This window comes from Haliotis cracherodii, unplaced genomic scaffold (assembly GCF_022045235.1).
Source record: "Haliotis cracherodii isolate W230 unplaced genomic scaffold, xgHalCrac1.p SCAF_11, whole genome shotgun sequence".
Taxonomy (NCBI): domain Eukaryota; kingdom Metazoa; phylum Mollusca; class Gastropoda; order Lepetellida; family Haliotidae; genus Haliotis; species Haliotis cracherodii.
Genome location: NW_027266266.1, coordinates 973,186 through 990,164, shown reverse-complemented (window position 1 = coordinate 990,164; position 16,979 = coordinate 973,186). Strand labels below are relative to the sequence as shown.

Below are 16,979 nucleotides of genomic sequence, written 5' to 3'. Positions count from 1 at the left end.
AAATTGACTGTCATGGTCAGTCAGAGGGACCAGATCATCGACAGAAGCGCACGGATTGTACATCTTGTCGTGTGTCGGCAAATGCCGCCGCCTCCCCAACGACCAGACGACGTCTGTAGCGACCCGAACTGGGATAAACAGTCCACAATTTCGTTAAACCGAATTTACTGCGATTATGCCTTCGGTTAGTTCTAAAACGTATGGCGATATATATGCGGAATATGATTTAGTTTATATTATTTTTGGGGACCATGCTGAATATATTTTGTCTATTTCCATGTTCCATTCCAAATGATTAACCCACATTAAATTCTTCACTATAAATTGGAAACATTTTGCCTCTATGTGCGGCAATTCACATTACTGGAAAAATATGACTGTATCTGTACGAGATTACAATAGTAAAAACAGTAGACTCGTCCATATTACAATAGTAAAAGCAGTCATTTATGTAGATGCAGACAATGTAAGAAGTAACATATCATATCTTGATGTTGACGATGTTTTTAGACTGGCAACTACCCACATATACAAGAAACTGGTAACCTCAAATACTTCCTTAACTTAACCCTATCATACATAATGCACGTAATGCAAGATCAGAAGTTTGGTGTGCAAATTTAAAACTAACAGATATAAGCGGTAAGACTGCACCAGTAAAATCTAGAGACCTTACAGAAATTAGTATACCTACTTCACAGTGTTTTGGGAACCAGACAGGGTCAAAGTGAAATTGCAATTTGTCTTGTTTGACAGATCTCCAAAGACAGGAAAGATATATTGAACGAAGTCGAAATAATATATTTAGCCTCAAATCACGATGATCCGTGGGCAGTGCTGTGTGTATGTCTATGTTGGACATTACTTCAAATATACGCTTGTCATTTGAGGCGATAATCGATGGACCGGGTGGGCATGCTTGTGTAGTGACTTCGTTGATTGTGTTTCATGTACCCTGATATAAATACATGTAATCGACTCTGGGCCAGACAAACGAGTGGTTTAAGTATGAGCAACGTCCTAAGCCGACATGCACGATGCCTCGCAAGCAACCAAATGACAAACCTCACTACCCGAGGCTCTTTAGTCGCCTATAACGACACGTATCATTTACTGGGAACCGCTTTTAAGCCGTACTCCCCATACGATCAAGGGACAATACTGCTAATTTTATGAGATTGTTTACTCTTTTATTACTCATATTCCCTCGATTAGAAATGGGTTAACGCCTTTAAACTGAACAATTAATCTTCAGATTTTCTTTTGACTGCTGAGAGTAAATAACATTTCTAACTTGTGAGCAGAATCTGAATGCTTTGGGTCAATATTTCTAATTTAAAGATATTTTTGACTGTATGATCACTCACATCACCTCGACCAGATATGGGATAACGCCTTTAAAATCTACAATCAATGGAATCTGAAGATTTCTTTCTGGCTGCTAATAGTAAATAACACTTCAATCTTGTGAGCAGAATCTGAATGCTATGGATCAAGATTTCTCATTTTAAGAATATTTTTACTATATTATAGCTCACATCACCTCGAAGTCCCCACCAGAAGTGACATAAATATAATGCTTTCAAGAATGAAAGGAATCTTCAGAGTATTGTTTTCTGATGATTATCGTTTACATTTCAAACCTGTGAGAAATATTTACTTTGATTTTAAGCTCAATAATCTCAATAAAATAATATAACACAGTTACAGTACAGTCATTTTTAATAGATTACATTACAATATAACACAGTCCATGATCTTATTCAGCAGTAAATTATACACACTGAATATTCAAGCTCTATGAAGCAACCCTTAATCTGTAGGGTAATATATTGAACTGATGTCGCTTCTGTGATGAACATAAACTATACTGATCACTTATCACACTTAGCTCAATTTACAGTGACGTGAACATGAACACAAGGCTAAAGTCACAAATCAAGTGTCGTGGGACATCTGCGAACTCGTGATGATAGCCTACTCGCCTTCAGCTTGGCTTCTGGTGGCAAACTTGCCTCATACACTGACTCTTGAACTGATGGTGACTGAATTCCTTTATCAAACTGAACTGTTTCAGTCGAATCTGTTCCATCGCGATCTGCATTTGAACTGTACATTTGATCAAGATGCCGTTTTACTGATGTACCAGAAGTTGACTCCTTTTGATAGTTCAGAGGCACCGTTCTACCACTCACGACTCCACGTGTCCACTCGTTGTCCTTACTACACTCGCACAGTGCCACATGTTGGCCAACGTTCAATTGTTTGACCCTGTCACTTCCAGATTGTTCTTTACTCTGCTGTTTCTCCACCGTTTGTCTGCTGTTCAGCTTAAATATATCGAGACGACCTTTTCCCAATGATTAATGCAGCTGTAGTTTGGTTTTGTTGTTGCATGTAGTGTGTTTCGATAATAGAAATCTTGAGATTTTCACTTGGATTAATCCTCTTCGTGTCTCTTAAGCCATGTTTAAAGGCTTGCAAGGCACTGACCAAACTTTCCAAGAATGCCAATAATAATAATTATAATGTGCATATTTATATTGCGCCAAATCCATGCCCCTCGCAGCACCACGGTCACGATCGAGGCGACATTCGTTTAGAATGGGTGTGTATATGTAAAGTGCGCGTCTTGTGGTATTCATTCATGCTAAAATATAAATGAAAATGTTCACATTATAAACATTTTATAACCATTGCTCTTAGCTATCACCTACCTTAAAGTGAATTGTATGTAATTTTTTGTTATCTGCTTCTGGTTAATTACAGGTCATTTATGATTTGACCTAACTTACTTTCAGATGTACTCTTCACATATTGGAAGGAATAAAATATGTCTGTCTGTCTGTGTGTCAGGTATCCACGTGTGTCAGGTATCCATGTGTGTCAGAAATACACGTTTGTCAGGTATCCACGTGTGTCAGGTTTCCACGGGTGTCAGGTATCTATGTGTGTCAGGTATCCACGTGTGTCAGATATCTATGAATGTCAGTTTTCCACGGGTGTCGGGTGTCGGGTACCCATGTGTGTCAGAAATACACGTGTGTCAGCTTTCCACGTGTGTCAGGTATCTACATATCAGGTATCTATGTGTGTCAGGTATCTGTGTGTGTCAGGTATCCACGTGTATCAGATATCCGCAAGGATATCTGACACACGTGGATACTTCACAAACGTGGATACCTGACACACGTGGATACCTGACACACGTGGATACCTGACACACATGGACACCTGACACACGTGGATACCTGACACCCGTGGACACCTGACACACGTGGATACCTGACACACGTGGATACCTGACACCCGAGGACACCTGACACACGTTGATACCTGACACCCGTGGACACCTGACACACGTGGATACCTGACACACGTGGATACCTGACACACGTGGATACCTGACAGACATAGATACCTGCTCACATGGATACATGACAAATATGGATACCTGACACACGTGGACACTTGACAGACATAAATACCTGCTCACATGGATACATGACAAATATGGATACCTGACACACGTGGACACTTGACACACATGGATACCTGACACACATGCATACATGACAAACGTGGATACCTGACACCCGTGGATACCTGACACACATAGCTACCTGACACACATGAATACTTGACACATATACATACCTGACACACGTGGATAGCTGACACATATACATACCTGACACACGTGGATACCTGGCATACGTGGATACCTGACACACGTGGATACTTGACACATATAGATACTTGACACACGTGGATACTTGACACATATAGGTACCTGACACACGTGAATACCTGACACATATAGGTACCTGACACACGTGGATACCTGACACATATAGATACCTGACACACGTGGATAACTTACACATATAGATACCTGACTGAGTCATTAAGACAAGTAAACCTTTTGAATCATTTGATATGAAACTTTCCTAATCATTTTCACTTTTGTATGGATTATTTGTCACTTTCCATGCCTGATCCTGTGGTCAATGTGCACGTATTTCTATAAGGATGGTAGTCTCATATAAAAGTAGAGAGATGACTTACTATGTTTGTCATGATGACCACCAATAGATTACCACAGCCTGTTGCAGCACGTCACAAAGCAAAGTTGAACTGCATTGGACTGGAGAGCCAACATGTACTGGTACATCGATCACTTGATTGTCTGGTTTGTTCATAGGCTGACGCCGTGTGGCAGGAGTACTACTTCACTTAAATTAGGAATTTAATGTGCGCTTTCCGATGTATGGGTATTTCGTGCACGGGCCCGCCAGGCCATTTGGTGTGTGGTCGAAAAGGATATGTCCGAAAAGGCGAGGTAACTTAGGTGGGGCTTTTTAGGGTTGCATACTTAATTTGGAGAATTTTGAAATATGCCATGCAAAAGGTGGGGTAACTAAAAGGAGTTTGTTTTTATAGTTTAAAAATTGCATTGTTTATTGGCAGCTTGTTTGTTGTAATTTTATTTTTAAATGCGGCCAAGTAGGCCTGTTTTGATTACATATATGCCTAGTGCTTTAAAGGTTTGTAAGTCATTGCAATTTAGTGTGGATTGGAGTGTTGTTCTGTGTTGCTGGTAATGTGTTCAATATAGTATTACGTGTTCAGGCGTTTCTTTTAAATTGCAGTGGGGGCATTTACCGGTTTGGTGTTTTTTTAATTTGGTGTGGGTGGGAATTAGACATAGAGTGGCCTGTTTGTAGTTTAGTTATTACTCTGCCATTGTTTTTGTTTTATGATGGATTTTGTAGCAGGTGTTTTAGTTTGCAATCAGATTTCTGAAGGTTATTTTGCCACTTTTGGAAGATTTTCTCCTTTGTGATACTCTTAATTTCGTTTTTTTATATTGGTAGGTTAATGCTTACTTCTTCTAATTGTAGTGCTGATTTGACTGCTTTGTCTGCGTATTCGTTGCCAAACACTCCAACGTGGGCAGGGATCCAAACTATTTCTATGTCTTTCCTAGTTTACGTAGATTCTTGGCGCTTTTAATTATCTGTTGTATTAGTTTTGGGCGTCTTTTTGTGTTTATGTTTTTTTTATGGCCTGGAGCCCACTTAATGAGTCTGAAAGGATTAGGGTTTTTTGGTGTCTGTTTTTTTTGATCGCTGTGCAGGGCTGTTACTATCCCCAGCAATTCGGCTGTGAAAATTGATTGATTATTTGGGAGCCTATACGATTGTGTTTCTTTTTGTGGTTTGTTGATATGGATGCCGAATCCTGTGCGTTTTGAGCCCGGGTCAAAGGATCTGTCTGTGTAAATGTGACACCAATTTAGTCATTGTTCGTGAATGTATGCTAGTGTGATGGATTTAGCGGTATTTGGATCAGTTTCTTTATTTCGTCTGGTTGAGAGAGATATGTCGATTTGGGGGGTTTGGAGTTTGGATGTGAAGGTGTTATTTGGGGCTGTATTTAACTTTATATTTTTTAGGTTGTGTGTATTTAGGTAATTTATTATGCGTTGAGAGATTGGTGTTTATTGAGTTTTTTTGCGAGCTAGAGCTTGGAGTCTGGGGCTTATGTTAGTTTTAAGGATCTGTTGGATTTGTTGGTTTTGTTGGGTTGAGGCCCAGTAATTTATTGTTAGATGTTCTCGGCGTAGATCCAGGGGTATTTCTCCTGTTAGTGCCTGTATTGATATGCGTGTGGTTATCTTGAGTGCTTGATATTGAATTGAGCTTAATGAGAAGTTTAAGGCGTTGCATATTTGGCATCCATGGTCTCTTTTTGATCTAATAAGTGATTTGTAAAGTGATAGTAGGGTCTCCTTGGAGGCCCCCTACTTGGAACCTGTCCGGCAGCGTAGTTTTTTTAGGTCTGTAGTGTATCTGTTTGTTAGGTTTTTAATGTTAGCACCCGAGGTGAGGTGTTCATCAAAGATTAGTCCAAGGAATTTGGTTTCTTTTTGGAATTGTATGGGTTTTTTGTTTAGTAGTAGTTTGGGGGTGTTTGCACGCATATTTCTGTGTTTGAAATACTGATGTGCTTCAAGTACGGCAATAAATACTTACTATTTAATGCAAATTGTATGAATGGCTGGTGCTTCCGGTAGGGCAGGTCATGCATAGCCTAATGTCATAACTGATTTTCAGTGGTCCATACATATAATTGTCACAGCTGTTTCCACAGCGGAATGTGTTTCGGGCTGATACACTGCATGGATCCACAGGACAACAGCATGTACAAATGTATGGCTATAGGAACTCGGATGTATTCATAGTCTTGCTTGTATACTTTTATTATTAGCGTCTTCCAAATTGAAGTTATAATTTAGTTTTTTTATACATTTTATATGTTTGTCACACTCCTGGGAATGACAAATGGACAATCTATTCAGCTGTGTCATGTCATTTAAATGTATCATTCATAAACATATGCTCATGATATATTCGGAATTGTACACACGATTTTGTTGGATACTGAAAGGGATTTGTCTCTTTATTTATTGATAACTCGATGGGGCAACTTGAAGTTGCTCTCTGCGATATAACATATTACCTGCAATTGAACAATATAAATGCTGTGTAAGGAAACATTTTTTATTAATAAGCAAAGAACATCAACCTGTACCCTGATAGATTTCATAGTGTATGCGCACTCAATACTACAGTGTTGAAAATTATGGTGCCAGTATCACACTGAATGAGTCAAATGGAACACTGACTTTAAGCAGCGGAAAAAATAATATAAAAGATGCTGGGGATGCTTTACACTTGACAGATAGTGTATGCAAGCGGAAAGAAGTTGTATAATTACTCCCACTGGTGCGGCTCCATAAGTGTGAACCTCTACTACATCTACATCTACATCCGTGTGACCCACTGCAACTTCTACATCTACATCAGTGTGACCCTCTACTACATCTACATCTACATCAGTGTGACCCTCTACAACATCTACATCAGCATGACCCTCTACAACATCTACATCAGTGTGACCCTTTACTACATCTACATCTACATCAGTGTGACCCTCTACTACATCTACATCAGTGTGACCCTCTACTACATCTACATCTACATCAGTGTGACCCTCTACAACATCTACATCAGTGTGACCCTCTACTACATCTACATCTACATCAGCGTGATCCTCTACTGCATCTACATCACCTTCACCCTCTACTACGTCTACTTCTACACGAGAGCAGAGATGTCTAATTCATCATACATAAAAAATTAAAAGGGCATTAATAAGCTTTTTCATTAAATGAAAAAAATTCGAGACCTAACCGGATCATGAAAACAGACCAGTTTTCCACTGATACAGGAATAGGAGACATGTACTGGTATGTGGATCACATCCACCAGAATTATATCAGGTATTCCGGGATGCTGTAGTTATTATCCAACACAATAGTTTTGTTATCTGATATCTTTCTGGATACAAATGGAAACGTATCTTTCAGAAGAGAACAAGGAATTCTTGCCCTACATTTCAATGGCACAAACTCTTCCCGTTTGTGATCATACGAATTCGACATACACACATCAATCTTGTAATGCAGATCCAGCACTTTGCGGGTGTTCCTTGGAGCGGGCAGCATCATTCCCATGAAGGGCCGTGTTATCAAGGGAAACACGTCACTCTTGTTGTATATCTTTTCCTGAATTTTACAATCTTGTATGTATGAATGGTGTTCGGAGTAAAAAAACATATCGAGGAATGGATATTTCCAGCTCGTGCCACCAGCCATTAGAGAATTTGCATGAGACAATTTCCAGCTTATTTTCACTGAAGCGTTAACTTCATACTCTGGTGGGAGGGACTGCAGGAATGTCAACAATGCGGGTTTGTCACTCTCCCTCACAATGATGTCCACGTCATCGTCCCAGGGAATAATGCCGTGATGGGAGTAGGAACCCAGTAAAGCTCCTGCATAGATAAAGTAGGTGATGTTAGAGGGCACACGTTCACTGAAGGTTTTAATGAGGTCCCTAAATTTCTCTCTTTCTTCCCGTGATAACCTTTCAAAAAATAGATCTTTTGCTCGTCTCTCTGCCACGGTATAATTTTTACTGGCTCCGTTACTTTCCCTGCTGACCCAACACCCATCCTTTCCTCGTTTTATGTTTTGGAGTCTTGGAGCATCTCTTGTATTTCCTGTAATGAGATTTTGCGTTTTGTACTTTACACTATTTTTTGTGTTTTCTGGTCTGGAAGCATCTCTTGTGACATTTCTTGTCAAATCTTTTGTAACAATTCTCGCTTTATACTCTGCATTATCGTGATTATTTTCTGATCCAATTTGTGAAGTCCTTGTCAAATCCATTCTGAAATCCCTCTTCAGTTTACAATAAAAGAGGTATGTACTGCCTAAGCATAGGAATGCTAAACAGATGAGACACTTCTTGGATCGCATGGTGATGTTCTGTAAAATAAAAACAAAAAAACATTGACAAACTTAATTAAGTGTGATTATTAATTCTATATACACCTGTCTCCAGCATAATTAATTACGTGTGATACCAATACATCACGAGCTTGACATGAATAATATGCCTATCGCCAGCACCAGGATGAATTCATACACAAGCATGTCGGTAGGTTGTTCGGATTTGGTTATAAATATATCACCAGCAATGTATGTTGCAATAAAACAAAGTTCATCATTTTACTAACCTCTTTAGTTTGCTAGCGATAAAGATCGATAAAGAAGATTAATACTTTTCGAAATTACCAACTCCTAAAACATCCCACTATCAGCACCATCAGACCACCAGAAAACAAATCAATACAAAGTGAAAACTAAACTGAAACCACAAGGAGGCCAAAGCGTCTCAGTCTCATCGCGACAATGGCACCCAAAGTACAAGTAGTTACCTTCTCCAACACATAACCAGCAGAATGTTTTCGTTTTATGGTGCTGGGTGATGAGACAAGGATCTATCAATATGATAAGCAAGAATTCAAAGGGTTTAAGGCAACCAGATGAAAAGAGAAACTTGTTGACACCTTCATTTGGCACAACAAAGGTATAATTCACGTGGAGTAAAAACTGTTAGAAGTGAGTAATTGTGACACCGTATTGAAGAGATTGCACGAGTGTGTCAAATAAAATGACAAAACCATTTCCATGTCCAACATGAATCTCTGCAGAAACCTGTGATTATAACATCCATTTTAAATGCCCTGCATTACAACAATCATACATTCAGGTAGTCTGTATAAATATCCAATATCATTGTGAATAAGTAAATGTCTTACCTTGTACGACACTGTTTGATACACTCCATGAAATATTTTCATGAAATGGAACTAGGCAATGCAGGTGTTATACTAATAGAGACCGGACTACCTACAGTGCAGTATTTGTTGAACAGCAGGTGAAGTTTTACATCAATGACGGATGACGTTAGAGACGTTTGCGTCTAGTTCACAACCTGTATAGTACGCAAACATTCATCTGATTGTGGCGTTTTAAACAGTATATAGATGAAAGTCCCGAGTTCTGCCAGGAGCTGTGCGTTAGATTTATCTTATAGGTACTATATTTTAAATAGCGAGGAACGCGCTTCACTACAGCCCCAATTGAGTTTGTGTATATGTTAAACTACAATTTATCTGCAAACTGTAACTGTTTAATCAGCAACAATGAATATGCTTATATACAAATGTTGATTTCCATATCATTCCAAGAAAGCTACAGCTCACAATTTATTACATTATGAATGATAAAATAACATTCACAATGATACAATCGTTATAAAATCATGTAAAACAATAAACAATGCAAGTGTCATATGAATAATTGTCGTTTTAAAAAATGTTTCTTACGGTAGACGCAATACATTTAATGCGCTTAGGACTATTTACAGATAACAATTTAATTAACAGATCTTTACGTTCTGTAGAATTGTAAAAGATAAGTTAATGTTGTATCTTAGGCCCTTATAAAGATAACACTCAGAAAGGAAATGAACTTCTGTTTCCAATCAACAAGTTCTGTGCTCTAACGGGGTAGGGGGTCTATCGCCCCATCCTGTCTCCACATGAAGGGAGAGGCTTCCACAACGTAGTCTAGTGAGATATTGTCTGAGATTCCTGGATATAATGGTTTGCAAGCAAATTTCGGGGACAAGAACATTTTTTAAAAGACGGTAGTTGCATAACTTATTTTCATGCTGAGGATTGTTCAAACTATAAAAGTACAAAAATCGTTATATTTTTCTTCAAGTTTTATCAAAATCAAATATATTCTGCTACTTTAAGTTTCACATTCCCAAGCCAGTGAACGCTACATAGTTTACAGGACGCCTATCATAATACGTAACGCTTGGAGATGCAAGCTGTCGAAACCAGTCAAACGAGCTTGCAGATGCTAATCAGCTAGAGGTATTAAAATTCTAGACCCGGCTAGTTTCAGACACAGCCTATAAACAATGAACTAATCAAGTCAGCACATCAAAACTTGCCAAATTTGACCAACATGTGGGAAGCCGTTGTTATTAATTCCAAACTGGACAGGTGGGTAGCGACATGCTTTCAAACGTGGACTGGAGGTCTCGGGTATAAATGCAGGAGTATCTTGGCATTGAGTCATTCCTGCATTTCGCCTGCGTACCTCTCTGTATGTTTCTGAAGGTAAGTTACTTTTACTTATTACTTATTCACGGGAAACATTTCATGTTTCAATATAATGAGTAGCATAGCATCGGCAGCTAAATGTATGTATTAACAGATAACCAGTCTGTGACCGTATATGCCTAGAATACAACACACGAAAAGTAAAACTGTTTCTGTAGCTAAATACGCACAGACTCGGTATTGTCTTTTATATAGAATACTAAACGAGCTCCCGTGTAATACCAATTTTATGAAACGAGTGAATAGTTCTGGTATCTGACTCGCTTTCGCTCGTCAGATACCACAACTATTCACGAGTTTCATAAAATTGGTATTTTTTACACGGGAGCGAGTTTAGTATTTTATTTATTACTGGCCATTTATAACGTTTTTAGAATTATACTGTTGAGTGTGAATAGGCTGACACCTACAAGATCCTGTGTTTAACACAGTAATACTTCAAATACGTCAAAAGTTGAAACGTATGAATTTAATACCATCCAACGGTCCACCTTTAGAATTCAGGCGTCCGTTCCACAAAATTATCGTAGCGTTAAGGTTATCGCAACTCATATACTTTAACTTAGATCAACGACTGTCGTTGCGCTACCGTACGATCGCCTTGTGGAACGGTACCACAAAGTTTACAATTACGTCACAATACACGATGACGTAATTTGTGGAATTTTGTTGCAAGATCCTTCGGCGAAACAATGCCATGTGACGTCAACCTAGCAACAAGGTTGCTGGGGTCATCGTGTGTGCATAAGCTCCTCTCAGTGATCTATCATCTCCACACGCAATGTCGTTGAATAAGCCAAGGGATGTTGAGAGCTTTCAATATTTGTTCGTGAAACGTGTTCCGAGAGTACATAAGCACGCGTTTTGGTATTACACTATGTGTAATACAGCTGTGTGTTTATTAAACGGGTGATCTCTTCACGGGCAAGTAATAAAAATACTTATCATATAAATGCATCCGCACTATCGTGGGGCGCCGGTAGATTGTGTGTTTCATATCGTAGAATAGTCTATAAAGATACAGGCATTTCCGTGGCAGTCTCGTATATAAGAGTTACAATATGATATCCAGCATTTCTTTTATAAACTCTTTCTAATGTTATAAGTTACTTACTTATAATTGGTAAACGTCAGAAGTTTTTTATTAGTTTTAAAATGTTTAATCATCATTATCTTGAAGTAAGTATCGGCTGTTATAGTAAAGGCTACGGTTCGACGCGCGCTCGGCCGTCAGCCATTGTTCACGTGGTGCACGTACCGTGACGCCCGGCTTAAGCCCCAGGTATCTGTACCGCAGTTACCCTGGTTACAGCAACTATATATGTTATCATTGTTACAAGGCAACAGTATTGTACTTTACTTATTTATCAATTAAATTCAATTTTGAGGTAATTAAGTTTAAGAATATTCGGAATGAATTATTAAGTGAAAGTATTTTACTATACTGTAATGATAAACTCATTGTACAGGAAGACTATTGTAAGATCATCATAAGACACTGTATGTCCATATTTTAACTGAATTTATGAATGATGTACGTTATGAACATGATTGACATTATCATTTCTTAACTATTAATTTCAATATATAAATGCTTTACTAGCTAATTGCTCATTATGGTGTCTTAACTATGAAATGGAATACTGAGATGCTGTTAAATGTATGTTTGTTGCCTTTTGATGTCATATATAATACATGATACCTGCATTTCGCCTGAGAACCTCTCCGTCTGTTTTTGAAGGCGTGGAGATCCCGGAGTTAATTCCCCGCAACAATTCTAGGCATAAACGGTCCGTGTAAACCGACCGTTTCAATTGGTGGAGCTTATCCTAGATGACCAGTGCCACACCTACCAACTGCAAACAGAAGCTTCGACGGCCTGAGCCAAGATTGAACTTAACCAGTTTGCTCAAGACGCAGGAATCTCCCCTTCCAGCCTCCCCATCCCTCACCATCCCCGCAACAACGTCATCAACGGCATCAACATCAAAAGCATCAACGTCCAGGACAACATCCTTACCAGCGCCATCCCCATCCTCCTGATCATCTGCATCAATAGCCTCTTCGTCAGCAGCTGAACCTCCATCTCATACAATGGACACACCACAGGTCAGGTTGAGGACATAAGCAGGACAAGAGAAATCATCAAGAAATCAGCAAAGAGAGCACTGACCTCAAAACCTAAAGATCCTTAATTCTCAGTAGGTGATCTAGTCCTGATGCAAAATTCACATGTTCTCCCTGGTAGGTCCCCGAAACTGTCAGTTAAATGGGTAGGATCCTACACCATACTTGAGATTGGTCCCAATCATACCTTCAAGCTACAACATGTCCAAACGAACAAGACGCACAAGGCACCTATCCATGCCAATCGCCTCAAAGCCCACAATGTTCTCACTCCCAACGACCGCCTTCCAGATCACACTCCCAACCATGGTCGTCATTCTCCTCGTCCCAGCACCTCTGCTGAAGCGGATACACATTCTCCAGGTCCCAGCACTTCTGCTGAACCGTCACACATTCTCCTCTTCTCAGCACTTCTGTTGAAGCGTCATACATTCTCCTGGTCCCAGCACCTCTGCTGAACCGTCAGACATTCTCCTGGTCCCAGCATTTCTGCTGTAGCGGACACACATTCTCCAGGTCCAAGCACTTCTGCTGAACCGTCACACATTCTCTTCTTCTCAGCACCTCTGCTGAACCGTCACACATTCTCCTCGTCCCAGCACTTCTGCTGAACCATCACACATTCTCCTGGTCCAAGCACTTCTGTTGAAGCGTCACACATTCTCCTCTTCCCAGCACCTCTGCTGAACCGTCACACATTCTCCTGGTCCCAGCACTTCTGTTGAAGCGTGACACATTGTCCTGGTCCCAGCACTCCTGCTGAACCGTCACACATTCTCCTGGTCCCAGCACTTCTGCTGTAGCGGACACACATTCTCCAGGTCCAAGCACTTCTGCTGAACCGTCACACATTCTCCTCTTCTCATCACCTCTGTTGAAGCGTCACACATTCTCCTGGTCCCAGCACCTCTGCTGAACTGTCACACATTCTCCTGGTCACAGCACTTCTGCTGTAGCGGACACACATTCTCCAGGTCCAAGCACTTCTGCTGAACCGTCACACATTCTCCTCTTCTCAGCACTTCTGCTGAACCATCACACATTCTCCTGGTCCAAGCACTTCTGTTGAAGCGTCACACATTCTCCTCTTCCCAGCACCTCTGCTGAACCGTCACACATTCTCCTGGTCCCAGCACAGGTGGTTCTTCCACAGCCACACATCAGTGATGCAGGCTCTGCACCATCCATTGCCCGCCAACAGGTTGACAAATCTCAAGATATTCAACGTATCCTGTTGACAAGATTATCAGATGCAAAATGGCAAACGGTACCAAACAGTACCAAATCAAGTGGTTAGGCTACTCAGAAACGACCTGGGAGCCCGCCTCCAATCTTGATCCATCCCTGATCAAGCACTTCCATAGGTCCAGAACAATGTCTGGTAAGAAGCGCAAACATGGACATAAGTACTTCCAATGATTCATTTGCATATTTGTTATCAAGCTACCCCCATATCTTTTGTGACGTGAATTGCATGGCCATAAGATATGAGTGGCCATCCCTTTGCAGTTACCAAGTGTTCTGTGTCTTATAGTGCTAGGTTGTTTAGGTGTTTGTGGCCACAACATTCTTCTCAACCAGGCCAACTCTTCTAATGGCTCCCTTTTCATTTCATCAAAGGTTCATCCTGGAGCTTGATTATCCTGTGGCATATGGCCCTGTTTGCCCGCCCTACCCTCGGCACCGGCCCTCTTCAGAGACTCAACTATGGAATAGTTTTTAAGCCAACTACACAAGTCCATTTTGCAACTGAATACTGGGTCCACACCTACGAGGTCAAGCTTCGCCATGTCCCAAGCATTCCCACCATGAGTTGTGCCACCAAGGCAATGGAACGTGTGCTATACTGCACCAAATCCAAATGCACCTTAACGTCATCAAAACCTGGTATGTTTCACTGCTAAATGAAACTAGGCACCAAATCATTAAACTCATCCCTGAAACTAAGGTCCCCTAATCAAGTCGCTCCAAACGAGCAGTTCTAAGTTTTGTAGAGTCCCTTTCCAAAACATTGTTTGGTACAGCCACCATTGACGATGTCAGCCTGCTTGCCAAACATATTAATGGCCTTACCAAACGTGACATAAACCTATCCAATGTCCTCAAACAACATTCCTCCCATCTCTCTTCCTTTATGAAATTGGTAGACAATAAGAGATTTAAGAATGCTTTAAAATGTGTTAAGGCCAATCATGATGCCCTTACGTTCACAGCCACTGCGATCCAGAAAGTACAAGTCATTCTGTAAGATCTTTGATGTTAACATTAACCCAATTTTACTTAACGGTGCTGAAATATGGGGATTAAAATAATTTTAAAAAAAGAAAAGGTTCACCTTTATGTATGTAAAAGAATTATTAGTGTAAAACACAACACACCTGGTTTATGGAGAATGTAGTAGATTTCCTTTATTTATATATTCACAACTGAAAGTCATGTTACAACATGATGATGTTTGCGATGTGAATGAAAAGAGTAATTGGATAACTGATGTGAACAAATTGTTATTCAATAGTGGTCTTGGAAACGTTAGGTATGATCAATGTGCACAATCTGAAAACGTATTTACCAATTCTTTTCTATAGAGGCTAAAAGATATTCATCTGCAATCGTGGTTATTTTCGTTGAGAGTATCGAATAAATTTTAATATTATAGAATTTTGAATACTCATATGTACACAAAACAGTATATGTTTTATGTAAATATAAAGAAATACAGTAATTCATTAAACAGCACACACACTCAGACACACACACGCACGCACGCACGCACGCACGCACGCACGCACGCACGCACGCACGCACGCACGCACGCACGCACACACACACAGACATCAGCAGTTGAATAAAATGGATAGATAGATATTTTATTCGGTATTAAAGGCCACATGGCCCATTGTACAGTTGGGGGCAGTCGGGTAGCCTAGTGGTTAAAGCGTTCGCTCGTCACGCCGAAGACCCAGGTTCGATTCTCAACATGGGTACAATGTGTGAAGCCCATTTCTGGTGATCCCCGCCGTGATATTGATGGAATATTGCTAAAAGCGGCGTAAAACCATACTCACTCACTCCCTCACTCATTGTACAGTTGACATTTTCAGTTTCATTTCTTTAGTCACGTGATATACATGATATATAAAACTATCTGACAGAGAATATATGTTTAAACATGAATAAGGCGTATAAAGGCCCCCTGACTGATTCGGTTCTTCATCACTTAAGACATTCATTAGCCACGATATATAGAAAAGCCAGCCCCCGCCGATAGAAGGGCCAAACTGAACACAACAGGGGAGCAAAACGCAAGCCCACAAGTAAATGATGGCAAATAACTCTAATCTTGAAACGGCAGTAAACTTATTCATTTTGTATGTACGTGTATACATTCAGTCTACATGATTCGGACAATGGACAACAATTCCACATAATATAAAGAGCTTCATCACGGGACATGGGTGAGTGACGGTCGATCATGACCGTGGTCTGCAAATAATCGAATCCTTATCAAACGATCCAGTGATTGCTACCAAGAGAAACGATTCACGCCGCCGGGGCACATCGATACGCCAAAAACCCGATCAGTTCAATTCAGTCACGAGTTGCTTCACACAACTTACCCTGATGCATCGCCTATATACTACAATGCATATTTTCAAACTGACAATGGATACTATCACAATCTTTCCTTGATATTGGAAATGTCCATATTGATCATTACCCTATCTAGGTCTACATTTGTTTTTCTTCACAATTAAAATGTCGTGTATTTGTAGTTTTTTTGTAGTGTATTTGTTGTTTTTCACACGAATGTATGCGGACGTCCACATACATGTACAACGATAATGTACATAATTTATTAACTTTTAAAGAAAGAATAACCTTAGGTACAGTTATCGGATTCACTACAACGGACAGGCTAGGCGTCGACGGATAACAGATACAAAGTAATCAAATTGATTTTAGGACTAAACAGATATTTTTTTAATGTTATATTATGATTTGAGTTAACTAGAAACAAACTGATTAACTTGGACAATCGTTATTGCTAATGATTGATTAAGAAACTATATGTACATGTACGTAAACACCACAATCATCATATACTTCACGTTCACTCGACTAGCACACATTTCCTAACCCTTATCAAGGACCAAAATGTCTCAGTGCAGATTTCAGACCTCCCAACATTCACAAGGGGATGAATGCGCTTATATAGACTTGCTTATTATACACAAAGG

At 40.0% G+C, this 16,979-nt stretch overlaps 2 protein-coding genes across 2 annotated transcripts; one reads left to right on the top strand and one right to left on the bottom strand.

The window, feature by feature from the left end:
• The first annotated feature begins 4,081 nt into the window (after positions 1-4,081).
• Positions 4,082-7,209, top strand: LOC139455994 (uncharacterized). Its single transcript, XM_071237514.1, has 2 exons — positions 4,082-4,168; positions 6,748-7,209. Exons 1-2 carry the CDS (start codon positions 4,082-4,084, stop codon positions 7,207-7,209), a joined length of 549 nt encoding a protein of 182 aa, XP_071093615.1.
• Positions 7,210-7,339: 130 nt separating this feature from the next.
• LOC139455993 (uncharacterized) lies at positions 7,340-8,413 on the bottom strand. Its single transcript, XM_071237513.1, has one exon. The coding sequence runs from the start codon at positions 8,387-8,389 to the stop codon at positions 7,340-7,342; it is 1,050 nt and encodes a 349-aa protein (XP_071093614.1). The 5' UTR covers positions 8,390-8,413.
• Positions 8,414-16,979: the final 8,566 nt, after the last annotated feature.

Coding starts and splice junctions, on each gene's coding strand:
- LOC139455994 (XM_071237514.1), top strand. CDS start 4,082: ATGACCACCAATAGATTACCACAGCCTGTTGCAGCACGTCACAAAGCA. Junction 4,169..6,747: donor TGGAGAGCCAACATGTACTG/GTACATCGATCA, acceptor TACACTTGACAG/ATAGTGTATGCAAGCGGAAA.
- LOC139455993 (XM_071237513.1), bottom strand. CDS start 8,389: ATGCGATCCAAGAAGTGTCTCATCTGTTTAGCATTCCTATGCTTAGGC.